Below are 25,619 nucleotides of genomic sequence, written 5' to 3' on the forward strand. Positions count from 1 at the left end.
AGATCCCAAAATATTTTTTTAACAAAATTTCGAAAAATGAATTTCGAAGGAGACGACGCGCCCATTCCATCTCGTGGAAAAGGTAAAAGGCAAAAAAAGCAAAAAGGAAAAGTTGAAGAATCAGGTGATGCATTTTCTTCAACTGCAGATCAGGATTATCGGCAATCTCAAAGTGGAAACGGCTGGGCAGGTGGAGATGATGAACCCCAGCAAAAATTGCATGAGACAACTTCTGTAACATATGTTGATCAAAGTTTGTGATTAATATTCGCGAATTGCTCATCATCTTTTTTTTAGCCGATAATTTTGCTGTTGCTCTTCAGGATGGTGATGACATTACAAATCAAGTTTGCAGCAAATGAATTAATCTATATATTTTTGATTTCACCTTGTAATATAATATTTTATCGTGCTAAGGTTGCTGAAGCACCAGCTGTACATCAACAAAAAATACACACTTTGAATGAATTGAACAGCTTAATAACTTCTGCTCAGCCAATTCAAATGGTATGTTTTTCCTTTATTTCGTTTGTTTTGCGATATGCGTATTGTTTATTTGGGATTTGAATTTTTTATTGTTCTCAGAGTTCTGGAGGAGTCAATATGTCGGTTCTTATTTCTTCAATTTTTCCACCAGACCTTGTTGAAGAATATGATGAACCATGGGATCACTCAACTTTATTAAAAGATATAACGCAAGAAATGCAATCCGAAAAAACTTCTGGTGAGAGTTCCTTATCTCATTCAAAGGGAGCATCCTCTTCTCAAGCCAAATTGCTTTCTTCTACAGCTTCTTCAAAATCATTGTCTGATTCTTCATCAAAGTTGCGTACAGGCCCTCCTCGCTTTACCCAAACAATGATTGCTGGAAAGCCTCCGATATGAAGATGGTCATTTCTATCGCAAATTTATGTTGATATTATTGTTTGTTTCAAAAGAGTCTTTAAAAAGAAAGATCGTATTTTCGAAGAAAGTTTTTAAGTTGAAAAACTGTTTTAAATCATATCAATCAGATAATCATGAAACAATTGAACATAAAGCGAATAAAAACACGAAAAATAACAAATCATAACTGGGGAAAATAATAATAATAAATAAATTAAAATAAATAAATAAATAAAAAAAATAAAAATAACTAACTTTCCAAAAATACCAAAATTAAGAGGGTTTTTATTTTTTTATTAAAAAACATAAATAGCAATTCAGAATAAGCAGTGCCAATGATCCATTCACTTCCCCTGTGCAGAAGAGCGAAACGAACGAATTGGAGAATGAGAAAGTGAGAGTTGTTGTTGTTGAAGTTGTTGTTGACTCTGAGTTTGAGACTGAGTTTGAGACCGCGTTTGGATTTGAGCCTGAATTTGAGTCTGATTCTGAGCAGCAGGCATTCCGATTGAGAAGCTGTGTGCGTTCAGCAACTACACGATCCTTTCAAGGGATTCTTTCAAATCACCAGGCAGCGCTCTTCACCCCGCAACTTTGCTTTAAACTGAGAGAAACAGATGAACATCTTGGCGACTGGAACTTCAGAGATGTTGAAGCTTGGTTCTTTGCTTTCACTAACGAAACAAGCATCTTGTAGCAAGGTAGAGATAGCAGTAGTGTTGTCTTTATTGATTAAAAGCAGCTCTTTGTTCTGTCTGAAAGAGGCAATGCGGCATCGAAAAAAGAAGTAAAATGGAGATTGATGGAAGTACCAACTGCCTTTGCACTTTCTGGTTGCTTTGTTTTATCTCTTCAATCTTCATCCTATGTAAAATAGTTGTATTGTGTGCGTTTTTCGCATGCCAATAAATGCTATTGTCTTTGAACACGCAATAATTAGATATTTTGTCTGCTGCTTGCCTCAATTTTTTCAAAACTCCAAATTGTTTGTTCTTATTTTCAACAAAAACCTGGCAATTTCGAGAGAAGTCCTTGCCTTTCTGGAGAATGTTAAACTTTATTTTTTTATTCAGGCAGATAAAATCTTTTATCTGAATGAAACAAAAACAGTTAATGCATTCAGATAACGCACAGTGGAAAAACAGAGGTTAGGTTCATCTCATTAACATACACAAGTGCTTCAACCATTAATCCAAAAATAAGCTGAGAAAAAGAAAGCATCAACAAAATAAGAAGAATATCATGGCTGTTAAGTTCAGTAATTTTAGTGTTCTCCACCGTTCAGTGTCAAATTACAACGGAAATACCAATTAATCGAAAAAAGAATGTGATCATTTCAAATGATTCAGTGAATTTTCAAATAAGTGTTTCTGTGTTGTTTTTCATCGAAAGCCGTGTCAAGTTACGAAAAAAGTGGATCACACAGAACAGTATATAAGATGAACTTTCTTTTTAAAGATTTTAGTGAATTGTGTTTCTTCGAATAAAGCTTCAATAAATGAAAAAGTTGAATATGAGAATACAAAAAGTTCACTGCTCAGATTGGAGAATTAGTTGAATAAAAGAAAATGTTGTTTGAAGGCACTTTTTCAGTTGTTAAATTTTTAATCTTCAACATCTGATAACTGGGTTTTTGTATTTAAATTATTAATTACAGGAAACTGTTGATCCATTAATTATTTAATAAGTTATATTTCTTAATCGGAAGGAAATGGACAATCAATCAAATGAAAAACAAAAAAATAATAATAAAAAGAAGTACATACAGCAAGTTCATAAATGTGGAAAATCAGGAAAGAAATCTTTTAAGCAAATTACTTTTGGGAATATAGGGGTGATTTGTACAACAGAAAAACGCTTCCAAAGATTTTGTGGAAAAGAGTCGCGAATGCTTCTTTCTGAAGCATTTGAAAAAAGATATGGAAAATTTGATAAGAAAGATGATAAAGAAGCTGATGTAAAAGGTGATATATTTTTTGCTAAGACGTTTTATAACACTATTTTTTTCTCTTATTCATCACAGAACATGACCGTTCAACGGCTGATTTGTTAGGTGATGAAATTTCTGACATTAAGGAAGAAATGGCCGCCAAAGATTCCCAACATCGTTTGTGGGAGTTTACAAACACAAAATGCAATGGAATCGAATATCTTGAACTTAACCCTGAGGCTATTCAAATGATGAAGGGGGAATCATTGTCCGCTTTTTTAAATTATGTTTTTGAAACACCAAGCTCTGTTGATACTCGACATGTACGAAGAATGATCCCTCTTGAACAAACTTTTCATGCGGATAAAAAGTCACTTGAAACGGCTATTGAAAAGGCGTCTCGCCCTATTATGTCTGAACTATTTAAAGATGAAGGGTCAGTTTTCACTTATAGGCTGGAGGTATTTAATGTGTTTTATTTGTTTAGAATTTTAAGAACGATTTTTTTTTTTCAGTTTAAATCAAGGAATAATGAAGAGATAGATTTTGATTCTACGTTATCTTCTCTAATATCAGTTTTAAATTCTATTGCTTCTTCGCTTCTCAATTCTTCTGATAATAATCAAAAGGAAGCAAAAGATGCATCTTCTTCTACTTCGACATCTGTTGTAGCTTCTCAAACAGCAAAAGCTGTATGGGCTCCTCAGCTGATCATACCAGAAACAATAACAAGTGCACCTTCATCATCTCCATTTTCATCCCTTCAAAGTGAAAGCAGCGTTGAAAATCCATTTGTGCTTGCTAATCTGAATGAAGATGAAGTTAAGAGCTCAGAAATATCAGATGTTCCAGCTGACTTTGGCGCTGGTTGGACACCGTCACTCCCATCTCCTGAAAAGACGGAAAGCTCCAGCAGCTCGCCTTCTGATAAGACTGAAAGCGACAGCAGCTCATCCGTTCCTTCTGAAAAGCCAAACAATACTGCTTCTTCTCGTGTGAAGCTGAACTGGAGCAATCCTCTTTACAACTTCATTGTTGAGGTTGTGAACACTGTTTGTGGCCTTACTGTTGTCTCTCATTCTGAATGGATTCGCTCGCACAAGTGGAGCTTTGATGTTGCAAAAAAAGGCAAACTGTCAATGGAAACGGGAAGTTCATCTGCTTCATCATTTTCACCAAAGGAAGAATTATCTACAAGTGAAGAAAAGAAAGAAGATCTGGAAAATGAAGATGTGCCACACAAAAGAGGAAGAGAGAATGAAGATGAAAATAATGAAAGTGGAGAAGATAATATTAGTCAAGCAATTTCCTTCCCATCAAAGCGAATTATAACAGATTGCGATTCATAAATTATTGATATTAATTATTAAAAAGAAAGAGAATGTATTTTATCAGAAATGTTTCTTTGCTCTTTTTGTGATATTTTTAAAACAGATACAAATAATTATGATTAATAAAAAGAATGTAATTATTACGATTTAATTTAAGGTTCTCCCTTTTTTTAAAGGAATACTTTTTTTAACATTTAAATTAAAACAATAATTAATTGTATAATTTTTTTTCTCAATTTCTTTGAAATTATTATTTTGGTTGGTTTGATCAATAAACAAAAGATTTCCATTTTTGGCTCATACAGCCAATCCTTGAAGCTTCTTCGCAATTTCTTTTGCGCTTCTTTCATATAAACAAAAACATAACGGTTTATATTGAAATCTTTTTCATTTTGCGAGATAATCAACGGTGTGTATTTTATCGTAATTTTGTTATTTGCCAAGCTTTGCCCCTCTTTTTGAATATTTTTTTTTACAAACAGAATGAGTTTGCCAAATAATATATCTGAAGATAGAATACAGATGATGTCCAAAACCAAGCAGTTTTCAAGTTTACCATTTTATTTTGATTGAACAATTTTGAGCAAATTATTTGTTTTTTTAAATCCCCTTTGCAGAGTTGTTTCGTGAACTGGAACATTGCAGAGAAGATGAACAAATGCAAAAAATGGAGGAAATGAAAAGAATGATGGATGAAATGAATGGAGAAGAATTCAAATCGATTTTCACAAAAGAACTGTTCGATGAAATGGGAAAAAATATTGAAGAAAAGAAAATGTCAATTAAAAATATAGTTCATTTATTGAAGCTTATTGGATATGATGACTTATCGACTGAATTATGTTCGAAAAGTTTTAATGAATCATTCATGAGCAAAATAGTTCAAAATATGGTCGTTGAAGAAGAGAAGAAAAAAGAAAGAATGAATGAAAGCCTTTTGATTGATCTTTGTGAATGCTATCTCATGCTGAATGACAATTTTTTTTCAGAAAAATTGCTTTCTATATGTGTGCCAAACCTATTGCAAGTTGCATTGAAGAAAGAAGTCTGTAAGGAAGTTCAAAAAGACGTGGAACTTGCATTGACTGCATTGTCTTGCATTAGCACATCTATAGTTTGGGCAATTTTTGATTGATAGCTTTTTGATCTCTTTTTTTAAAATAAGAACGTGAAACAGGAATGGTATTTGAATAAGATCAAAGAAATTATCCAATATCATCAGAAACATCACAATTTGACCCACTTAGCTTATCAATCTGCTTGGCAGTTTCTAATCTTCAGGTTTTGCGAAGACAAAAGTTTTAAAGAATTGATTGTAAATGAGCTGCATTTTGCGAGAGAGGCAATAAAAGAATTGGAAGAGTTAACAGATTGTCGGAAGCGGAAGAAAAAGGAAAAGAAATCGAAGTATAGGAAAACAGAGAAGGTTTTTATGAGATGGGTAATTTCATTGCTCTATTATGTTCGCACGTTTCAATTGTTGAATGAAGAACACATTGAACTAGTTCATCGTCTTGTCTGTCTGCACAGAGCGGATATAAAAAATGAAATTGAAATATTAGAAAGTTTTGTAATAATTTTTTGGGAAATGAGCGGAAATGAGTCTGTGTGCATTGATATTTTGCTGAAAGAAGGTGCATTCGATGAGATTCTGAAAGAAATTCAGCTATCAACATCGAAAAATGAAATTATATATTATTGCTTAGCATTTTATTTAAAAATTTCAGATCGATTGAAAGAAAAGAAGTATGATGAAAAGGAAGAAAAGGAGAGAAAAGAATTGAAAAGGAAAGTTCATGAAAAGATTGAAGAAGAAGGATATGAAGATGTTATCACAAGCTTTTATCAATCATTTGATTTTTTCAACAATCAATTTTATTTCGAATTATCATTGGATATTTCAGATTATTTTGTGAATGCTTGAGGAATTGTTTTGAATTTCAAACTCAAAAATGATGCCTTTCTTTCTTTATTTCTTTCTTTCTTTCTCTTCTTTTTCGTCTTCTCTTTCTTTTTCAACATTTCATAAATCGGCATTCAATCGAATTGTTTGTTAAAGAGTTTTTTTCACTGCTTCGAAATACAATAAACAAACAAACAAACAAAAAGAAAAGTCCATTTGACTGTTCATTTGAAAATTTAATCAAATAATTTTGTCGAATGAGTGTCCTTTTATCTTTTAATCATATCTGAACTTTCAGTCAGTCAAAAGTCATATTCAAAGACTCCTCCTTTTCTCCTTTGCTGTTCTTTATTCCTATCCCTGTGCTCCCTTTCCTTTTCTTTAATCCATGTTATTTCATTAAACTTGAAGGTTGTTGAGTCCTTGAAAGAGCATCATCTGGAATAATTTCCGTAGAAAAGAAATGGAAAGCTTATCCACCTGTTTTGAAGAATAAATATCAGCGTTCGAATTACATGTCAAATTAGTTGTCTGGTTAACAAAAAAATTGTGAAATTGTGTTTTAAACTGTTAATGAAAAGCAATTAGAAGAAAAGAAAAGGAAAATGAAAAAATAAACACTTTCAATCGATTCACACTGTTACTCATATAAAATGGAGGGGAAATATTTTCTTAATATCGAACAAAAAAATATCATGAAAACTAAATCAGTTATTTTCTTATACAAAAGAAAAGATAACTGATATTTTGTTCTTTAAAAGATTAAGTGAACAATCCAAACATTCCAATCAACAACAAAAATTGAACCTTTCTTAATTGCGAATAAAAACAATAGTATTGTGAACATCATGCAGGTCTCAAAGGTCTTATTGAGCTGCAAAACACAGAAAAAAATTGTTGTATTGATTGCATCCAAATAAACAAAAATGGATCACAGTGATCATCGTTGATCACTTTCTTCATTTCAGCATGTTTGAACCTATTGCAGTCAATCTTCATGAAGATGATCTTGACTTTGAAGAAATCGAAGAAGAGCTAAAACGTTTTGGAAGAGATTCTTTTGTGGAAAGAGCGATACAGTCCGGAAAGACAATTCCTGATTCTTCCAAAGCTCTGGACAAGCAAATACGGAAAATTGAAGCAGAATCAGTTGAGGATTGTTTGTTTTGTATTCTTTTTAATTTTGTCATTATATGTAACAAATTGACTTTTATTTCAGATGTCAAAGAAGAAAAATTACTTTTTGACCTTCACGAACAAATCAAAAGTTGTGACGATGTTTTGTTAAACATGGAAAAGTTACTTGAAGAGTTTCAAGATCACCTTTCATCTCTTACATCTGAAATTCGAAATCTACAAGATAGTTCTCTTTCAATGAATCACAAATTAAAAAACAGAAAAGAATTTTCTAAAGCACTTACAAGTTATCTAGATCGCATAACTGTGCCAGATGAAGTACGGAGATCAATTGAATCTGGTCCAATAAAAGTTGATTACGACCATTTCCATTCCATTTCACCATCTGTTCTTTCTGCTGTTGCTTCTCTTTCAATGGAAGCTACACGACCTCTTCTAGCAAGTTTGAATCCAGCAAACTCTGGAAGAACTTTATCTTCCATTAGCTCACAAAGTAGTATGGGATCTTCCATCACTCCACCGTCAGCGGCAACAACTTCACAAAGTCGAGGAACAGATCGAGGAACAGCTTTATATTTGGGTTCTCAATCTCGTTCTTCAGCTGCATCTTCTTCTCTGCATCGTGTGTCATCGATCGGAATGGCTCCATCTTCTGCATCATCATCATCATCATCATCATCATCATCATCATCATCTGCTCCACTTTCTCCAGGAAAAGAGCCAATTCCGCAAGAGATGATGATTGATGATGCCATGTGGGAACCACCAGACATTGGAGGTGGGGTTTGTGACGATGGAAACGACTCAATGAATGCTAGCTACGATGGGCAAGGAGACGGCAGAGGGAAAGGAAAGGGTCAGTCGCGCGGAGACAACCCAACAGTCGATTTCCCGTTTCTGGACGAGACCTTCTCCACCACAACACTTCCTCCTCCACAGGCAATGCGAGAAGAGTCACCAGGTGCGCCTGTCCCGCCAGCGAGCATTGCATCGTCTACAACGTCGATGGAGCTCATCCAGCAGCTAACATCGTGCATCACGTTCTGCAACCACCTCGCCACTCTCCAAGCAGCCATGGACTCTGCCCGTGAAGAGACATACGCGTCCTTCCCGTCCACTCAGGAGGCGATGGCAGCACTGACACAGCTGGCGCAGACAGCCATCAGACACAGCCGCAATTACCTGCTGGACGCGTTCAATGTGATCCGGCAGACCGAAAAGCAGACACACAGCAGAGTGATGAAGGAGATCCTGATGCGCTCGCGGGGGATGATGACGTTCCTCCGCAGAAACACGCCTCCCACAGCGGATGAATGCGAGCGTGCTTACATCGACTCAGCTGCACGCAATCAGGTGAAGCTGTGCAAGACGTATGTGGAGTGCCTCACCCGCGCCATCGAAGAGATCGCAACAAAGAACGACCTCGTCGGCTCTGCTGAGATCGGACGGAAAACTGGTTTTGCTTCGATCTTCAAAAAATCGGAAACAACTTTGTATTCTTATTCGTTCACTGCACCTGCACAGCCGTCGGGAGATGAAAGACAGCTTGGCATGGGTCCTTTGTCTTCTTCTGTTTCATCCACTTCCTCTGCATCGTCTTCATCGCTTTCATCCTCATCCTCTTCCTTCGATCCATATTCTCTCATTGCCCCATCTCCTTCTCTCTCATCAGCCATGTCATCTTCTCTGATGGCGGCTCACGCAGCTCCCTCTCCCACCACCCCTACTCCTTCTCCTTCTATTGCATCTTCTCCATTCACACTGACAGCCACACCATCCACCCTCATCACAACCACTACGCCAGCCATCCAGCCGTTCGAACTCGGTAACAGGGCCCATGTCTTCTCCGCAGCATTCGACCCAATTCATCTTTCTGTGCTGAAAGGGAAGAAGCTGAAGATCTCGTTTGAGGAGGCGTTTGTGTCAGCACACGCTCCACTTGCAGCTATGTCTGTGCAAGAGACACGCTTTGCATTCTACTTCTTCTCCTCCACCACAACCATCTCGCCCACAATGCAGCCACTCATCAATCTCTACAAGGACACATTTGCGTCTCTCATTGGCTCCTGCTTCGATCTGGTTGCGCTGCTCATCATTGCGCGGGAGTATGGCCGACTGCAAGAGCTCCTCCATGCCGACGGGGTGGTCGTGCTGAACGAGTACTTCGCTGCCCTCGACCAGATCCTCTGGCCGCAGTTCAGAGCCGTCGTGAAGCGCCACGTGGAGTCCATCCCGATGCCGAAGAAGCCGAAGCCCATTGAAACAACCGTCCACCCAATCACACAGCGCTGTGCTCAGCTGGTGAGTGCGGTGCTTGCACTCTCAATTGGCTACCGCTCACAGCCGTTTGTGATCAGCAAGTTCGGCGAGCTGATAACAGCACTTCTTGCATTCTACACAAACCACACGAAGGAGATCGCAGAGCCGAGAAAGAGCGCGTTTCTGCTGGTGAATGCGTATCACGTCGCGCGTGTCACAGAAGGCAAAGAGGAATGCAAAGAGTGGCACGAGAAGTTCACTGCGCTGTTCCGCACCTCGCTGTCCACCCACACGTCATACCATCTTTCGAAGAGCTTCCGCAGCCTGTCTGAATACGTGGCCACCGTCACAGCTGCTGTGCAGACGAACCGGACGGAAGGGCAGGCGATCTTTCCTGTGCAAGTGGCTGACTCAGAAGTGGTGAGACGGCTGGTGAGCGAGACGACGGTGGCGAACCTGGCGTCGGAGATGCAGATGAAGTGGCAGGCGTATCTGGGGCAGCTGGTGAACGACATCATCCGCGTGTTTCAGGAGAGAGGCGATGCTGTCGTCGCACTCGAGGATGCAATGAACGAGGTGTCGCAGATGTATTCGGTGTTTGTGGACGTGCTCCACAGGTGCTACGCTGATAAGCCATTCAGATTCGATGTGGTGGATAGCAAAGTCTTCAACCAAGAGGCTAAACAAAAAATAGTAACTTTTGTTTCATTGAAAAAATAATAATCATTTCACTTGTTTCTCCATATTCTTTTTGAGCTGTTAACTTTTTTTGTAATATTTAAGTTTTCAACTTTAATTTTAATCAATTTTACAAGCATTTTTTGTTAAAATAGTGAATACCTTTTTATTTCAAAATATTTTATCTTTTATTTTTGCGTTTGAGAAAAAAAGAAATATTTTGAACAACCCATAGGAAAATCCTAAAAATGGATTTTTTGTCTCCTGCTGATTTCTCCGAAATTGCGAAGACAGTCATACTATTTGAGAATGAAGTTGTCCATCTTTCCCTTGAGGACAACGAGGTGAAAATGTTTGAAAATTCTTATTTGCCAAGATCGCATTAATTGTCATCTTTTCAAAGAAATGAGCACCAGGTAATGAAAAAACAGATATAACTTGCAACTCACAACCCAAAGATTGTAATTTATAAGTTGCAATCTCTCTTCTCGTCATATTTTATGTTTCTTGATTTTGTGGATACTTATTCTTTAAAAGTTTGAATTTTTTGATACTTTTATTTTTGCAAATTATTTGCGAATTCAGCCTTAAGTATTTAGCAAAGATATAATACTTATCAGTTATCCTGGAACTTCTGAGAACGTCAGATTTTCAATTAGATGCATGAGTGGAAAGATAAGACCATTTTTTATTCGTTTTGATTCAGCTGTGAAGCGTAGAAAAGAAGTTTGATTGCAATTTTTTGGTCTCTTGTTTTCCGAAGCATTTATTTGAATTTAGCCTCTACCGACGATTACACAACCAGAGCCTGAACCTCCAGTTTCGTTGGATCCTAGAACAGCAGCATCGGGTTTGCTAATTTATTTTTGAAAATCGAGACTTATCCATTATATATATATATATATATATAGCTGTTGAAGCAACACAAGAAAGACTTGAGCAAAAAATCCAAACAAGTTTTACTAGTATTGATGCTCTGATGGATAGCGCTTACGATTTGGTTTGAAAGTTTTGTTTTTTTAAAAAAGAATTTTGGAATTATTTTATTGTTTTATTGTTTTATTGTTTTATTTTAATAGATTCAAATGACAGAAGATTATCAGCGCGAGGCATCAAGGGCTAAAGGAACAGGGGCCGTTTCGAAAAGTGCTTCAGACGTAGACCAAGTGGAGTATCTGGCATTTGTGCTTCACTTGGAATCATTTCGCCTGTTACAAGGTTTGCCTGAATTTTTCAAGATAATTTTAAATTTAAACCCTTCTTGTTTATATTCCTTTTGTCTTATTTGATTATCTTCATTTCATGATCGTGTGCACTTGCTGTGTGTAAGAGATACAGCTGGTTCCGCGTACGGGGTTGAGCTGTGCTGACAAGTGACTGAATTTATCACACCAATTTTGGAACGAGAAGGAGGAATGATGCTGCTTGTGGATGCTTATGCCAAGTATAACAGAGCTCGTGGAATTGGTTTGGTTTCTTTTTAATCAATTAAAAACTTTTGTATTTAATTTTCTTTATTTTATTTGAATTCTTCGTTGCTCTTTGCACAGATCTCATTCCTCCAGAAGATCTTTTAAAGGCCTGCCAGCAATTTGAATCATTAAATCTTGGACTTCGTCTCTCAAAGATTAAAACAGGAGTCTTTGTCATACATCTGACCACCCATTCTGAAGAAGCTATTTGCGAGCGAATTGTGAATCTGACGCGCGAGAGGCGCGGATGTTCCGTCTTGCAAATAGCAGATGCTCTTCATCTCACTTCCATTCTTACACAGGAATATATCTTGGTGTGTTGTCTTGTCTTTTTTATCTAATTTAATTTGGAAAGATTTCACATTTTTTTTTCTTGATAAAAACGAAATATTTCGATTGATTTGATGCTAATCATATCTTCTTTGTCAATGATTTTCTTTTATTATTTGCTGTAAGATTGGAGAGGCAAGGCTACTTCTCTGTCGCGATGAAAGCGAAGATGATATCATATTTTATCCTAATTTTTTCAACAACAAATCAGAAAATTCAGCTCTTGTTTCACTTAATCTGAATTTTTTATTGTTATTGCACATATTCTTTTAGTTGTGAAAAAAAACTGTTATTAATTATTGTTTATCCAAAACCGAAAAGTCTCAAAACATCTTCAAACTAGAATTATAAAAAACAGAAAAACATAACAAAATAAACAAAAAATAAACAAAAAAGTGATATGTATTCGCGAAATATGATATAATAATAAGATAAGAAAGCAAAGACAATTATGAACAGTCAGATTATTCAGTGCTTCTTTTCCAAATTGATCTATAATCAAACAAATAAAATGCATTTCGAAAAAAAAAAAGAAAGAAAATTCAAATTTTGAAAAATATTCATTAGCACAATTACATACAATGTGCACTATCTGGCATTTTTCTTTGATAACGCATCGAGATTCCAACTCTTCGGAAATTGTTCTATACACTGAGGTCGAATGATACAAAACTAAATCTGGATATTGTTGCATGTGCTGCTGTCCATTCTTTGCAAACCACACATCAAGCCTCCTCCAGATTTTTTCTTTCGCGTTCTTAGACAAAAACACGGATACAATTGGGGAAACTAATTAATATTTCGATATGATAAAAATTTTTCAATAAAAAAATGCATGCATACTTACAAGAAATACTGCAGAGATAAAGGCAATAAAAGCAAGAAGTGTGAAGCTAAACGAGAAAACAACTCCACGGGAATCCCAATTGAAGATTGCCCAGATAAGAACCAAAGCCAGAAGAAGCAAAACCAAAGGCAAGAAGAATGCGACAAGAACTGAACTGATATATCGATACTTTGCAGCTATCTAAAGATGCAATGAAAAAAATACAATTTTTGTGTTCGAATGCATTTTAGAATAATAATTATGAATATTACTTTATCAAATTGTTTCAGAAGATGAGCTCCATTGAACTCTTTAATCGCTTCGTTTAATCCAATGTTTTTCTGCAACGATGTTGGAGGGAATTCTCCACCGTATCCAGAAATACCCCTTGTTGAAAAAATATTTTAGAAGAAAATGTTATATTTTTTTGATTTAGCTTCTGTCAAACCATTGAATTTGGATTCCCTTTTTGTTACTAGAAATTCTGTATCCATTGTGAAAAGGTTCTGTATATTCCATTACACTTCAATGATTTCTAAAAAACACTTATTGAATAAACGATCAATAATATGATCAATACAAAACCAATATAGAACAATATGAACAAGAAAAAAAAACTTCAGGATTGCATTGCTTTAATATGTATTTTTCAAAAATAGGGAAAAATGTACAATGGTCTTTTTTTTCTTTTTGATTTCTGAAAGTATCTTTCTATCTTGAAAAGAAAAATATAAATAAAAATTTCTGAATAAGTTAAAAAAGTTAAAAGTACTCTGAATCATAAATGTTTAAAAAAGACATGTTTCCTTTCCTTTCAAATGTCTAATAGATTCAAATCACAATCACTGTGTTTATAACGGACAGATCACTTACAAAACGGAAAAATCTTCCAATTTTAATGAGAAACATTGAAAACTGTAATATGCATAACCTATCATAAATAGTCGCTGCTTGTGTAATGTATATAGCAAACGATATAGTTGCATTTGTTCATCTTTTTTTTTAAAAACTAAATTTTTACAACTCGTGTTTCAATGAATATTAACCTGAACTAGAAGTTGCATTCCACTTTATAACAACTTCATCGTCCAAGCATTTTGTAGTCTCGTCTCTAAGTCTTGTAAACGATAGCACATCAAAAGAAGAAGCATGCGCTGTAAATGATATCTGGGCAAATAAAAATTCAGATAAAAAATATAATTTTTCAAAAACACTTTAAAAAAAGAATAAAAAAACATTCAAGAACACAAACTCCAAATTGAACCGATGGAGGAATTCCAACGACTGCAACCCTAACTTGAGAGTCATTTACGAAGAAGTGGAGTGTTCTTTGTTTTCTGTCCATGTTGAGCTCAATGCCAACAACATCTCCATCAGAAAATGTTGGCAATTTCGATGTGCTGCGGTGACAATGCCATATCTTCCCACTGTTATTTAGAAATTTGTTATAGAATTTGTATCAAACATATTTTTTCATCAATAAGTTTTAGAGGAAGTCACATTAACAGATATGAATAAAGATATTATCGAACAAAAATTACACTGAAACATACAATGCTCCATCGTAAGCAATGCATTCATCACAATTCCACATATGCTTTTGTTCGCTAATGGCGTTTGACGATCGAATTCCAAACACTATTATGATATCAACATTAATTTCAGTAATGAAAAATAATCTTTCATTAACTCTACAAAATGAATCTCAAACTTCTAGTTACCCACGTGTTTTTAAAACGTCCTTCTATTTTCCAAATTCCTGAAGATATCTTTGTTTCCAAAAAAACAGTTAGATCTTTTTTATCTGAGTCGCGCATTGTTCTCGTTGTTTGGGAGCCTTCATGAAAATACTGAGTAGAAGACCTCAAAGAGCTTCTCGATGTCCATTGCCCAGATGAACGAAGAGAAGATCTAAGAAGCGGTTCCACAGGAATTGAGCGCAAAGATCCTCGTGAAGTTGCTGACATGTATTAAACAATTGAACGAAAATTTAAAAAAAAAACAAACACAGCGAGCGCTGTAAGGGCATCGATCTAAGAATTTCTAATGATTGTCGTGCAAGGCTCTGTTGATCAAGTTGCGGCGAGTGTTTCAGCATGTCAATTTCTTCATCTTTTGTTTGAAGCTGTGCTTTCAATCCAGCTATTTCTTCGTCTTTTTTCTGAACAAGAATTAGATAATCGTCAATTTTTTTCTGAAGCTGTGAAATTTCTAAGCGAAGGCGTGCTTCTTTTGTTTTAAATGATGATTGAAGAAATTTAAGAGTTGAAGTTTTTTCGTTCAACTCTTTTTCAAGTTTCATGCAATCAGAACATTTTTTGTTAATCCTCGGTAAAGAGCATGACGAATATACATTTAATAATCTTCTTGGAGATATCTACAAACAAATAGTGTTTTTTCATCAAAAATTAACGAAAACAATTTCAAACTGTCAACAGTTCATAGAAAAAAAGAATCGATATAATCACATGAATAAATAATTGGAAAAAATACTTAAAACATACCATCGAACTTTTTCGTTGATCTACGTGGCTCTGGAGTCCGTATCATCGTTAACAAATTATCATTAACCCATAGCTAAAATTAATTATATTTTGCCCTTTATAATTTTTTCAATTTTTTCATCATTTTTTATTTTTGGATAGAAAATTATAAAGAAAATTTAGCCCATATGATCATAATTTAAAAAGATGGATAAAAATTATTGTTTTTCTAACATTCCATGTATTTTTGTTATCAATTTTTTCATGTCGTTTTGACATGTTTTTTGTGGATCGTCTTGGATCATTGTTTCAATTCTTTCCCTTGAAATTTAATGATCATACTACATTTTGTTGCATACATTTTGTTTGGAATTGTTAGTTGTTACGATGAAAGAAAGCTGATTGATGAGTATACGGATAAGTATTTTAATTTCATTGAGTTGTTACCAAGAGACAACTCAACAGAATGCTTTGCCATAACAAATAATAGATTTGATGAATGCAAAAATATACTGGAAAGTACATGCCCGCGTGAATGCCTTTCATCACCAAATTACACACTTTGCATCAAGCAATGCAGAGAGGAAGGTTTGTTTTCAAATAGTAATTTTTCATAGAAGATAAAGGCAATTATATTTATCATCGCTCGTTTAGAGCTTTCTGTTTGTGGGAATAATCTTGTTCACCAGAAAGAAATTTGCATTTTCCATATTATTAGCAACTGCCGCAACTCTTATTTAAAGTGCGTTGATAAATCAAAGTTCAGATGCAGTCGGTTACCCGAAGGTTTATAATTACGTCCGCTTCTTTTTGACTGTATTATTCTCTTTTATCATTTCATCAGATGAATCTTCACAATGTTTAATGGATTCAGTTGCAAAATGTGGACTAGATTATTCGAACTGTGTTCGTTCTGTACCACCAAATGAAGGTTTTTTATTTTTTTTTTTTCGAAATACTTTTTTATATGTTGTAAATCAACATTTGTTTTAGAATTTTCTTCACAATGCTCAAGAACATGCAAAATCATTCTTGATCGTTGTGAGTCAAGTCTGATTCAAACATGTTTACATAAATGCCCTTCAAACAATACAACATCATCATTTGGCAAAAATGCTGCAACGGACAATCAAATGGACGGAATCGATGGGGAATGTCTGATGAATTGCATCAACAAGGATGCTGACCTGTGCTATGTTCCCTATGTTGAATGCATCAACGGGTGCAGCTCAAATTCACGTCTTTCTAATTCAACAAATGCCGCAAATGACACATACGACTCGAGTCTTAAAAGGACGATGGCATTTCACTCGAATCAACATTTGACGCAAGATGCAAGCATATCTGAAACATGTCGCTATGAGTGTGAAGGAAGTATGTGCTTTTTTTTCCTCTTTAAAAGAAAGAAAGAAATTTTTGTTAATATCTTTTTTTTTTCCTTTGAATGATTCATTTCTTCAGATCATGATGAGTGTGTGACTGCGTGTGATGACAAGTGCTTCACGATTTGCGCAGTCTACAAAGGAAGCAACGGATCATACGAAGCAAGTGAAGATTGTGTTAAATGCCTCAGCCGCTGCATCAGAGAATGCATTCCGCAAGAAGAGGAGTGTGTGAACCGTTGTATCGAAAGAAAGGTTTTACAATAAAATTATTGGAGAAAAAAAGCAAGTTGATGATTATTTTATTTATTTCTGTTTCTTCATGTCATATCACATCGCATTTTTTTATATAAATTAATTTGTTTGTGCCAATCCCAGCAACACGACGAGTCCCTGTCTCTTTGCTCAGAGGAGTGCCAGAAGGCGACGCGTATCTCCACCCAGACCGCCTCGCAGCATTGTGCGCGGATGTGCAGAGGGGCGTATTATCTGGACTCGTGCATGGGGCTCTGCATGTCAGAGCAGATGGACCCGATCACAGAGCAGAACGACAAGTGCAGAGAAGACTGCCGAGCTGCGTTTGCGAAGGAAAGCTATCAGTTGGATGTGACAAATGGAAAGGAAGAAGGAAAAAAAGAAGAAGGAAAAGAAGGAAAAGAACAGAAATATGCTGAGCCGGAGGAAGGGAGGAAGCGATGTTTGGATGAAGTTTGCTGTTTTCTGCTTTGTTTTTGAATTATTAATAGCATTCGATTTTGCCCAGTGCAACATAACATTAAGAGATTGCTCAGAAGAGCTGCGAAATTTCTGTGCTTCTGAATGTCAGAGCTCTTCTTCCAAAAAGGAAGAAGGAATAAAATGCATTTCTGACTGCCTCTCTTCGAATATGCACCAATGCGTAGATTCCTTTGCTGACTGTGTTGGCGTGTGTGCGGATGCATTCAGCCCTTCTGCTGCTTCCACATTTAACTCACCATCTTTCTCCGCTTCTCCTTCTAAAAAGATGAATTGGGCTGACAAAAGAAATGATAATTATGATTTCGACGTTGAACCTGATTCATTTCAACAGCAACAACAACAGGAACAAGAGACGAAAAGCTTTTTGAATTCTCAAATTCCACTGGAAGAACTAAATGTCAGATTGAAACAAACACAAACTGGAGAGAAACAACCAAATCAAAACCAGTTTGCTTCGTCAAATGAACATTTTTCTCGTGATTTTCAGAGTGCGTCAACAAATTCTGAAGACAGAAAAGCAAATCCGATTGGCGAGCAGGAAAATGAAGTTGAGCTTTCCGAAACAGAAAAATGCATCGATGAAGCAATGGAAGACTATCTCCGGTGCCAAAACGACGCGTTGGAGCAGTGCAAGAGCATGCAGAAGATGAACTCTCCATTCAGAGGGAACAGAAATGCCAACGGAGAAGCATACGAAGAAGAGGAAGAAAAAGATGAGGAAGAAAACGAGAACTATCACAGCTGCCTCGATGCTATGCTTTCTCAGTGCTCTTCATACAACTTTCGCTTGACTGGAATGTGCATGGGGAAATTTCTGCAAAAAGAGCACGAAAGCGCCGATCAGCCAGCTGACGATGAAGCACAAGAGGAAGCGATGAATTCAGCCTCTTCTCCTTCTTCTCCTTCATCCTCTGCCTCTGCTTCTGCCTCTTCTTATTCGCCTTTGTCTAATCCTCCGCAGAGTTTGAGGGCGATTCGGCAAGAGATGAACAAGTGCAACGACCGATGCGACGTCAAAGGCGACAAATGCCTGGGCGAGTGTGCAAGGCAGAAGAAGAGGATGATGCTGAAGCTGAGTCTGTCCAACGGCACAGCACAGCCATCCGACAGCCAAACAGCCGGCGGCACTCAATTTGAGCGTGGGGCAGATGGATACGCGTCGGTTGTCTTTCAGCAGCGGAGCTCGGCGCTGGCAGAGCAGACCGGCAGAAGCTGCGCCGATGTTTGCGAGGACGAGTGGCTGTCGTGCACGAATGTGTGCGCTGATGCTGCCACACAAAAGATGAAGCAGCTCAAACGAAGCGCGCTGGCGAACGAGTCTGACCCAGTTTTGTCGCACTCGGCAAAGGACAGCATTGACGATGACTCGTCTTCGTTTATGCCACCTCAGTCGATGTTTGGAGAGGATGGCATGCAGCAGATGATGATGATGATGCAGATGATGCAAATGATGCAGATGGCACAGTCGATGGCAATGAATCCTCCGTTCGACACATCTCAGTTCAACTCTTCATCGACTGCGACAGCTTCTTCTTCTTCTTCTTTCGACTCTTCAAATGACACATTCACACCTCCATTCAGCGACATGCCGAATGATTTTATGATGACTCAGTTCTTTTTCTTTGCAGATGACCAGCCTCCTTTCGGCATAAACCCATTTGGCGAGCACTTTGGCCAGTCAATTCCAAACTTCTTTGGAGAAACCAGCCAAAACGAGAATTATGGAAGCACAATTCCTGATGAAGACGATGAGAACGATCCGAAATACGACGACTGCGGAACACAAAATGATCGAAATGAGAATTACACAGCGAATGATGAAAGTTCTGATGCGATCGAAAGTTGCTTAAAAGAAAAGAAAGAATGTGAAGCTGATTGCCGTGGCCTCAAGCAAAGTTTGTTTTGAATGCTATTTTTTTCTTTGATTGAACGACTGTTTTTTATCTTTTTATGCAAAACTTGTTTGTGTTTTATTATTCTTGTGAAGGATGTGTTATGCGCCTGAGGAACGAAGGAAGGCCAACAGAGGAAGTTTATCGGCATTGTGCGAATGTGGAAGAAGAATGTCAAAGTGAGTGCGAAGATGCCTTCAGCAGCTGCACAAACACTGCTCCTGCTTCGCACAGCAAGAAAAGAGCGTTCCATCGGCCAGGAATTGCTGAGTCTGTTTTGGGGAAGAGACAAACACGCGCCATTCGCAGGCAGAGCACTGCTCGCAACCAGATGTTTGACAGAGCTGAAAGTGAAGGGCATCCCAGCGACAACGATCGGAGCAGAGAGGAAATGATGTATTTTGCTCAGCCACGTCGTTAATGACATGGGGAAATTGTCAATTAATTATTGGAAAAGTTTTTAATATTGTTCGGTGTTTCAATTCCAATTCATTTCTTATTCAATCTTTTCGTCTTATCAACTCATTGCTTGCTGCGGCAAACTTTTTTTTAATTTAATTTCTTCAATGCTAATCAAATAATATGTCAGACATTCATTTTTTTTTTTGATTGCATTAACAGCGTTTCTCAAATGTTGCACTTGGCTTCACAAGAAAATTCATATTGTTGGGCATTAATTTTTGCCCTCGACAATTGTGTGAAAAAAAGAAAAATAAATTTGAAAAAGTCTTAAAAAATATTCATAAAATATTCTAATGAGCATTTAGCATTAATGAAATCCAAATAGAGCGTGTTTGAACACGTGTGTTGCTAATGCTGTTGATTGTTCAGAAAGTATCTTCTGAGCATCCTTCAAAAGTGTTGAAAACGCAGTCTTCTTTCCACGTCCATCAGCTGCTTGATTGCTGCTCATTTGCTGCATCTTCTGAGATAATTCAACAAGCTGCTTTGTATAATAATCTTGATTCTAATTTTTAATTAAAATATTTTCGAATAATCAATAGTGAAAACAATATGATGCTCAAATCAGACAAATAAATTAGCACACAAGTAAAAATTGAGTTGTGGAAACAGTGTTCACCCAATATTTTCTCTGTAATGCAGTAAGAACTCTTTTATCTGTTGATGATTGGAAAAATGTGGTATCCAGTTTGTAATATCGATGAGCCTGTGAACCCCAATCCTCAAACTTAGCTTGGGGAACTGATTGATATTCTAATTGAGAAGTTTCTGGTTGATATCCTTCTGGATATGTTCTGAATGCTCCTATCTCCACTCTTCCAGAGGACATTGTTCGCACAGGATCAACAACAATTGCCAAATATGGATCAAGCGCTTGATTGAGCGATTGTGTTGCAACATCAATTGCAGACATCCAACATCCGTACCCAGGATGTGAATGATACCATCCAACTATTTGTTCGGGACGTCCCAACTGATAAAATAAAAGAAAGCGAAATTTTTTTCGCATTATTTAAGTATTGTTATTTAAATAAACTCATTTTCAATCAAAAAGCAATCACACCTCCGTTGATAAAATAGCATATTGTGCCATGTATGAGTTTGCTTGATCTCCTGCATTGACTCTTGTCTCTGTTCCTTCAACAGGAAGAGCGAAAGCATCCATAACATAAAATGTATTTGGTGTTACTTTTCCCTGTAAAATCCCCATGACTTCGAGCTTGCCTCCCGCACATGCGTGCATAACTAATTTAAGTAAAGCTAAAGCGGATATCTTCACATTCTGAAAATATTTTGGACTTAAAATATTGTCAAATAAAAAATAAGTTGGCACTCAAAATAAAGTTATACTTTTCCTTCCATGGCATCTTATCAGTAAATGCTCGCTGTTGTTCAGCGTCATAACGAAAAGGCTCATCTGGATCCGAAAAACGCTGGGTCATAATAAAACAAATTTTCAATATGGGTTAGAGAGATTTGCATCATTGTAACTTGTTCGTTCAATAGATATATTGATCATTAACTTTTGATTTGGTCAAATTCTTGTATGTTTGTTTCCAACCAAAATTTTTTCTATTCCCTGATAAATGTCTGATTTCAACGTAGATAATGATATACCAAAGAGTTTTAAAGTACTAACTTGTATTATATTGCATTATAAATATTATGATTTTTGTCTTTCCTGTTTTACTTTTGTTTGCAGAGATTATTAGCTGTTACAAAGAGAAAACAGCTCAACCAAAGGATTCCAAAAGGACCAGATAGGCCTCGGAACATTGACTTCGAAGAAGAATCAGAAGATAATGTTTGAGTGAAGTTTTGTCGTATATATTTATATGTTTTTTGAAAATCAGTCTTCTGATTATGAAATCAGAGAAGATGAAAGACTGGCTGAATTTGGGTATGCTACTCATTCATTAGAATGAATGAAAAAGAATGCAATTATGATATGATGAAATGCTTTTTATTTTATTTGTTTAGCGCTCGTTTACGTCAAAATAAGGCACATGAATTAAGAAAGGAAAGGGTGAAACAGACAAATCGGTACAAAAAAAGAATGGAGTATGTGAGTTCGAACTTTTTTAGATAACTTTATATATATTCGTTGTTTTTAACGTAGATTTCTTGAACGAAAGAAAGAGAAGCAAAAGAAAACAAAAGAAAAGAAAGCACATAAAGATGAAGATTCTTCATCTGAGGGTGAGAACACTTCGTTTGGATTAAATCGTGGAAATTTGAGAGCAGAAACGGATATTCAGAAGAGATGGACAGTGAAACTTCCAGATGAAATCGAAGCTTTGCAAGAACAGAAGAAAGGAAAAAAAAGAGCGCTGGCATCTGAAAGTGGAAAGAGAAGAATGGAAGAATTGAAAAAGAAACGAAAGAGAGATGATGAAGGTTTGCCGGATGAAGAAAAGATGAAGGTGGATGAGCTTCTATCTGAAATCACGCTTTTTGGAGGAGGGGGTCGTAAAAACAGAGCAAGTGGAACATCAAGCAAAAGTCGAGCAATGAAAAGGATCAAGCGGGAAGAAGAGAAAGAAAGAAAGAAGCTTCTGAAAGAAAAGCTTCAAAGAGAAGAAAGAGAGAAAGAAAAGAAAAGACAAATGAAAGAGAAGAAGAAGAGAGTGCAGCAAAAGATGAAGGAGCAGAAAATGAGAGAAATGCAAGAGGCGGAAGAAATGAAAATGAAGGAAAAAAGAGAAGAAGAAACCAGCAGCCAAAAAGTACTTCATGAAGCAAAGCCCATTGAAACAGCGGTTATCGACGATGCGCAATTGCTCAAAGAAATAAACACATCAACACCTGCAGCGAAGCAGAAGAGAAATGAAGAGAAAGTGAAAACGCTTCTTCTCACATCAATGCTAAATTCATCCAAAGGAACCTCTTCGCATTCAAAAGCAACAACAAAATTAGAGCCAACAGAACAACAAGAAGATGAAAAATCATCAGTTTCTGATCTGCAAACCTCAGCTCCAGTTCCTATCAAAATTTCAATTTTTCCTGCTTCTGCTTCGACACACGTTGTCCCAGCTTCTGCAATGCCCCGACCAGCAAAGCGAGCATCAGCAGTATCTGCCATCTCCTCTTCTCCATCGATGGAACAGTCGAAAATGCAGAACAGTTCAACTTTATCAACAACACTTACAAATCCAATGGACAAAACGTTGGCTGTTATTAAGCCAGCAAGGGATGTTTGGGAGAAGCCAACAATTGTTCTTCCGTATCTGAAAGCAATGGAGAAGAAGAAGAAAGCGAAGCGGAATGCTGAAATGAGAGGGTTTGATGATGAAAGCAGCATGGACGATGAATACAGCGATGAGTCGGACGATGACTCGTCAATTGGAGGAGATGAAGATAGTTCGGAGGAAGATTACATTCAGGAACTGAAAGAGAAGCAAAGCAGATATCAGGAAATGGAAAGAAATGAAGAAAAAGAAAGGCAGGCAAAGAAAAACAGAAGAAAAAGAGTGAAGAAGATGCTGTCACAGACATGGGCAAAGAAGAATGCCGATAAATTAGCTGGCGACAGGTTTGATTGAAAAAAAGTTACAAAAATGTGATTAACAACCACATATCACTTCGCTTTAAACATTTCAAATAAATTATAAAGAGCATTCATTTCATAATTAAAAAAGACAAAGATGATTTATTTATGTTTGTTTTTTAAAAATTGATAAATGGGACAATATTTTTTGCTTTATGAATTTTATTCCATTCAGAGTTTCCGAATAAATTTCTCATTTTTTTTTTTATTTTTCTAAACCTTTTTGTAAAAGAACGTTTGACTTGTCATGATATGAAAGTGGAAAAAGTTTGGAACAAATCATTATTCTTTTCAAAAAAGCAAGAATTTTGTCCCAAATCAGCAAGAAATATTATCTCTCTGTGTAACTGGAACTCAAACCCCAAAATTAACAGAATCGCTTTTTAATTTTTTATCTGGTGTAAAATATGTTGCTATATAAGATTCTGAATGGCCGAATGGATTTATAATGATTTGTATTTTTTATTTTGTTTCGTCACGCTGAATACAAAATTCGAACAAAGAAAATTTTTTGTCAACATTTGTGTTTTTCTTTATATTATGAACAAAACAATAGATGTTACAAATATATATTTTCTTTCAAAAAGAACAAAAAAATTTTTTATTGATGATCAATTTTGAAATGTGTTAATGTTACTTTTGGATCACACAAATTGAAAATGGAATCCAGTGCTGATCGGCGCTCAAAAGAAAGGTCTTCTTCAGCCTTAATTGAACGTGAAGAAAGGTCTCCGTCTCCTTCATCTTCACCAGACTTCGAAGATTACTCAAAACCAAAGAAAGAGAACTTTTTATGGAAGTACAGAATGGTGATTCCAAGTTTGTGATTAATTTTATCTTCAATCGCATTTGATATGCACTATTTTTATTATGAAGATGGCTTAACGATGGGAAATGCATTGAGTGGGGTGTTTGCAGGATATTGTGCTGTTCATCACAAACCAATGTGGTGCTCGTTTTTAGTTGTTCTTGGATTTATATTTGGTACGTATAAGCATCTTTTTATGTTATTATTTATTGTTTTGGTGGAATTTTCGCAGATGCATTTGATGGACCAGCTGCGCGCCATTTGAAATGTAGCGGAGATTTTGGCATGTTCATGGACAGGTAACTTTTTTATTTTTATATTGTAACATAATCATTATTTGATACTTTTTGATAATAGTCTTGCAGATGTAACAACATTTGGCGTTGCACCAACTCTTGCATTGCTTTCATATTTTGAAGAAACAACAGCTGGCATCGGAATTGTTCTTGGTGTTGTACATTTCACTTGCACTGTTGTACGATTGGCGAAGTTTATGACAGAAGATGGTCCACCTGGAGTATTCCGCGGAATGCCATGCCCATTTGCAGGTGTTTTCAATGCGGCTGTTTGCGCAGCTGGTTTGGATAAAAAGTGGATCATTGTTGGTTCACTGATTCATTCATTCTATATGATTGATTGGGATACCTTGTATATCAAGCCATTCTCTGTGAATGGAAAATTGAAGCTGTCATTTGTGTGGTTCCTCCACTTTTTGGCCCTGTTTTTGGCATCCAACAGAACACCATTTTCTCATATGTTGCTTGCCCTTATTCCAGTGTGCTACGGAACAATCCCTGTGCTGGTACGCTTGTACAGATGGATGTTCAAACACGCGAAATCGCCTGGCGAATTTGATTATGTGATGACTGTGGGTGTGTACGATATGTTCCATCGTGGTCATCTGGAACTGTTCTCGCACATGGCTGTCATGGGAAGGAACGTGTATGTTGCTGTTCACGACGAAAAGAGCGTGTATCAGAACAAGAAAGTGCGTGTGACTGACTCGCTCGAAAAGAGAATGAATAACGTCAGCAAATTGAGAAGGGTAAAGAAAGTGTTCCCTGTCTATACTGGTTTGCTTATTTGTCTATTTTTTTGAAATAATAATTATTATTTATGAATGAAATTATTGAATTTTATGTTATAAATTTTCTTTGATGATTTTCTTTTCGCTTCATCAGCTGATCCAACTCCGGCTATTAAAGAGATGCTGGATGCAGTTCCTAAGGGACAGAGCGTTGCTTATATGCGAGGTGATGATTGGATTGAATTCCCCGGTAAGCCGTATCTGGTTGAACATAACATACCAATCATCTACCATCACTACACAGAGGGCGTTTCGTCTTCTCTTCTCAGACTCGCCCGCCAACGTCATACAATTTAATTTTCAATGTTTCTTTTTTGTTCCTTTGTTCTTTTCGTTTTGTTGTTGTGCAAATTCCTTTCCCTTCAGTTGTCTTTTGTGTGGTTTATTCCAACAAAAGACGTTTTTTAGAGTCTTTTTATTCGTTTTTTCAAATCATTTTCAAGTAAAATGTTTCACTCATTTTGAAAAG

The 25,619-nt window shown here is 36.4% G+C and overlaps 11 protein-coding genes across 11 annotated transcripts; 8 read left to right on the top strand and 3 right to left on the bottom strand.

Annotated features, from left to right (window-relative positions):
• Positions 1-36: 36 nt before the first annotated feature.
• On the top strand, positions 37-1,582 carry MONOS_3863 (putative Intraflagellar transport protein 43; the record flags this gene model as incomplete). The annotated part of the gene is made up of 5 exons (XM_067873889.1): positions 37-253; positions 298-347; positions 418-507; positions 586-806; positions 1,207-1,582. 5 exons carry the CDS (start codon positions 37-39, stop codon positions 1,580-1,582), a joined length of 954 nt encoding a protein of 317 aa, XP_067730683.1.
• Positions 1,583-2,544: 962 nt separating this feature from the next.
• MONOS_3862 (uncharacterized protein) lies at positions 2,545-4,370 on the top strand. Its single transcript, XM_067873888.1, has 3 exons — positions 2,545-2,849; positions 2,909-3,276; positions 3,331-4,370. The coding sequence occupies exons 1-3, from the start codon at positions 2,597-2,599 to the stop codon at positions 4,162-4,164; spliced, it is 1,455 nt and encodes a 484-aa protein (XP_067730684.1). The 5' UTR covers positions 2,545-2,596; the 3' UTR covers positions 4,165-4,370.
• A 104-nt stretch (positions 4,371-4,474) lies between these two features.
• MONOS_18588 (uncharacterized protein) lies at positions 4,475-6,649 on the top strand. The gene is made up of 4 exons (XM_067871620.1): positions 4,475-4,555; positions 4,629-4,696; positions 4,764-5,260; positions 5,312-6,649. The coding sequence occupies exons 2-4, from the start codon at positions 4,630-4,632 to the stop codon at positions 6,068-6,070; spliced, it is 1,323 nt and encodes a 440-aa protein (XP_067730685.1). The 5' UTR covers positions 4,475-4,555; position 4,629; the 3' UTR covers positions 6,071-6,649.
• A 337-nt stretch (positions 6,650-6,986) lies between these two features.
• Positions 6,987-10,300, top strand: MONOS_3861 (Vps52B, component of GARP and EARP complexes). Its single transcript, XM_067873887.1, has 2 exons — positions 6,987-7,208; positions 7,269-10,300. The coding sequence occupies exons 1-2, from the start codon at positions 7,019-7,021 to the stop codon at positions 10,163-10,165; spliced, it is 3,087 nt and encodes a 1,028-aa protein (XP_067730686.1). The 5' UTR covers positions 6,987-7,018; the 3' UTR covers positions 10,166-10,300.
• A 486-nt stretch (positions 10,301-10,786) lies between these two features.
• On the top strand, positions 10,787-12,204 carry MONOS_3860 (Vacuolar protein sorting 36B (Vps36B); the record flags this gene model as incomplete). Its single annotated transcript, XM_067873886.1, has 8 exons — positions 10,787-10,849; positions 10,904-10,973; positions 11,035-11,123; positions 11,203-11,341; positions 11,498-11,590; positions 11,674-11,909; positions 12,052-12,150; positions 12,199-12,204. 8 exons carry the CDS (start codon positions 10,787-10,789, stop codon positions 12,202-12,204), a joined length of 795 nt encoding a protein of 264 aa, XP_067730687.1.
• On the bottom strand, positions 12,152-13,319 carry MONOS_3859 (uncharacterized protein). Its single transcript, XM_067873884.1, has 5 exons — positions 13,200-13,319; positions 13,024-13,138; positions 12,769-12,952; positions 12,506-12,714; positions 12,152-12,417 (listed from the first exon to the last, which is right to left on the bottom strand). The coding sequence occupies exons 1-5, from the start codon at positions 13,268-13,270 to the stop codon at positions 12,394-12,396; spliced, it is 603 nt and encodes a 200-aa protein (XP_067730688.1). The 5' UTR covers positions 13,271-13,319; the 3' UTR covers positions 12,152-12,393.
• Positions 13,320-13,376: 57 nt separating this feature from the next.
• On the bottom strand, positions 13,377-14,718 carry MONOS_3858 (uncharacterized protein; the record flags this gene model as incomplete). Its single annotated transcript, XM_067873883.1, has 4 exons — positions 13,377-13,918; positions 14,004-14,178; positions 14,305-14,389; positions 14,463-14,718. The coding sequence occupies 4 exons, from the start codon at positions 14,716-14,718 to the stop codon at positions 13,793-13,795; spliced, it is 642 nt and encodes a 213-aa protein (XP_067730689.1). The 3' UTR covers positions 13,377-13,792.
• Positions 14,719-15,358: 640 nt separating this feature from the next.
• MONOS_3857 (uncharacterized protein) lies at positions 15,359-19,840 on the top strand. The gene is made up of 8 exons (XM_067873882.1): positions 15,359-15,822; positions 15,889-16,020; positions 16,079-16,165; positions 16,228-16,608; positions 16,696-16,871; positions 16,995-17,324; positions 17,380-19,249; positions 19,342-19,840. Exons 1-8 carry the CDS (start codon positions 15,567-15,569, stop codon positions 19,665-19,667), a joined length of 3,558 nt encoding a protein of 1,185 aa, XP_067730690.1. The 5' UTR covers positions 15,359-15,566; the 3' UTR covers positions 19,668-19,840.
• Positions 19,841-19,891: 51 nt separating this feature from the next.
• Positions 19,892-21,171, bottom strand: MONOS_3856 (putative Mov34/MPN/PAD-1 family protein). The gene is made up of 4 exons (XM_067873881.1): positions 21,059-21,171; positions 20,772-21,006; positions 20,295-20,681; positions 19,892-20,213 (listed from the first exon to the last, which is right to left on the bottom strand). Exons 1-4 carry the CDS (start codon positions 21,148-21,150, stop codon positions 20,016-20,018), a joined length of 912 nt encoding a protein of 303 aa, XP_067730691.1. The 5' UTR covers positions 21,151-21,171; the 3' UTR covers positions 19,892-20,015.
• Positions 21,172-21,294: 123 nt separating this feature from the next.
• On the top strand, positions 21,295-23,250 carry MONOS_3855 (uncharacterized protein; the record flags this gene model as incomplete). Its single annotated transcript, XM_067873880.1, has 5 exons — positions 21,295-21,339; positions 21,411-21,512; positions 21,562-21,608; positions 21,689-21,769; positions 21,828-23,250. 5 exons carry the CDS (start codon positions 21,295-21,297, stop codon positions 23,248-23,250), a joined length of 1,698 nt encoding a protein of 565 aa, XP_067730692.1.
• Positions 23,251-23,890: 640 nt separating this feature from the next.
• Positions 23,891-25,618, top strand: MONOS_3854 (CDP-diacylglycerol-serine O-phosphatidyltransferase). The gene is made up of 5 exons (XM_067873879.1): positions 23,891-24,074; positions 24,132-24,239; positions 24,296-24,362; positions 24,421-25,136; positions 25,245-25,618. The coding sequence occupies exons 1-5, from the start codon at positions 23,915-23,917 to the stop codon at positions 25,445-25,447; spliced, it is 1,254 nt and encodes a 417-aa protein (XP_067730693.1). The 5' UTR covers positions 23,891-23,914; the 3' UTR covers positions 25,448-25,618.
• The last annotated feature ends 1 nt before the right edge of the window (position 25,619 follows it).

The sequence above is a fragment of the Monocercomonoides exilis genome (genome assembly GCF_001643675.1).
Source record: "Monocercomonoides exilis strain PA203 chromosome Unknown scaffold13-1861174, whole genome shotgun sequence".
NCBI lineage: Eukaryota > Preaxostyla > Oxymonadida > Polymastigidae > Monocercomonoides > Monocercomonoides exilis.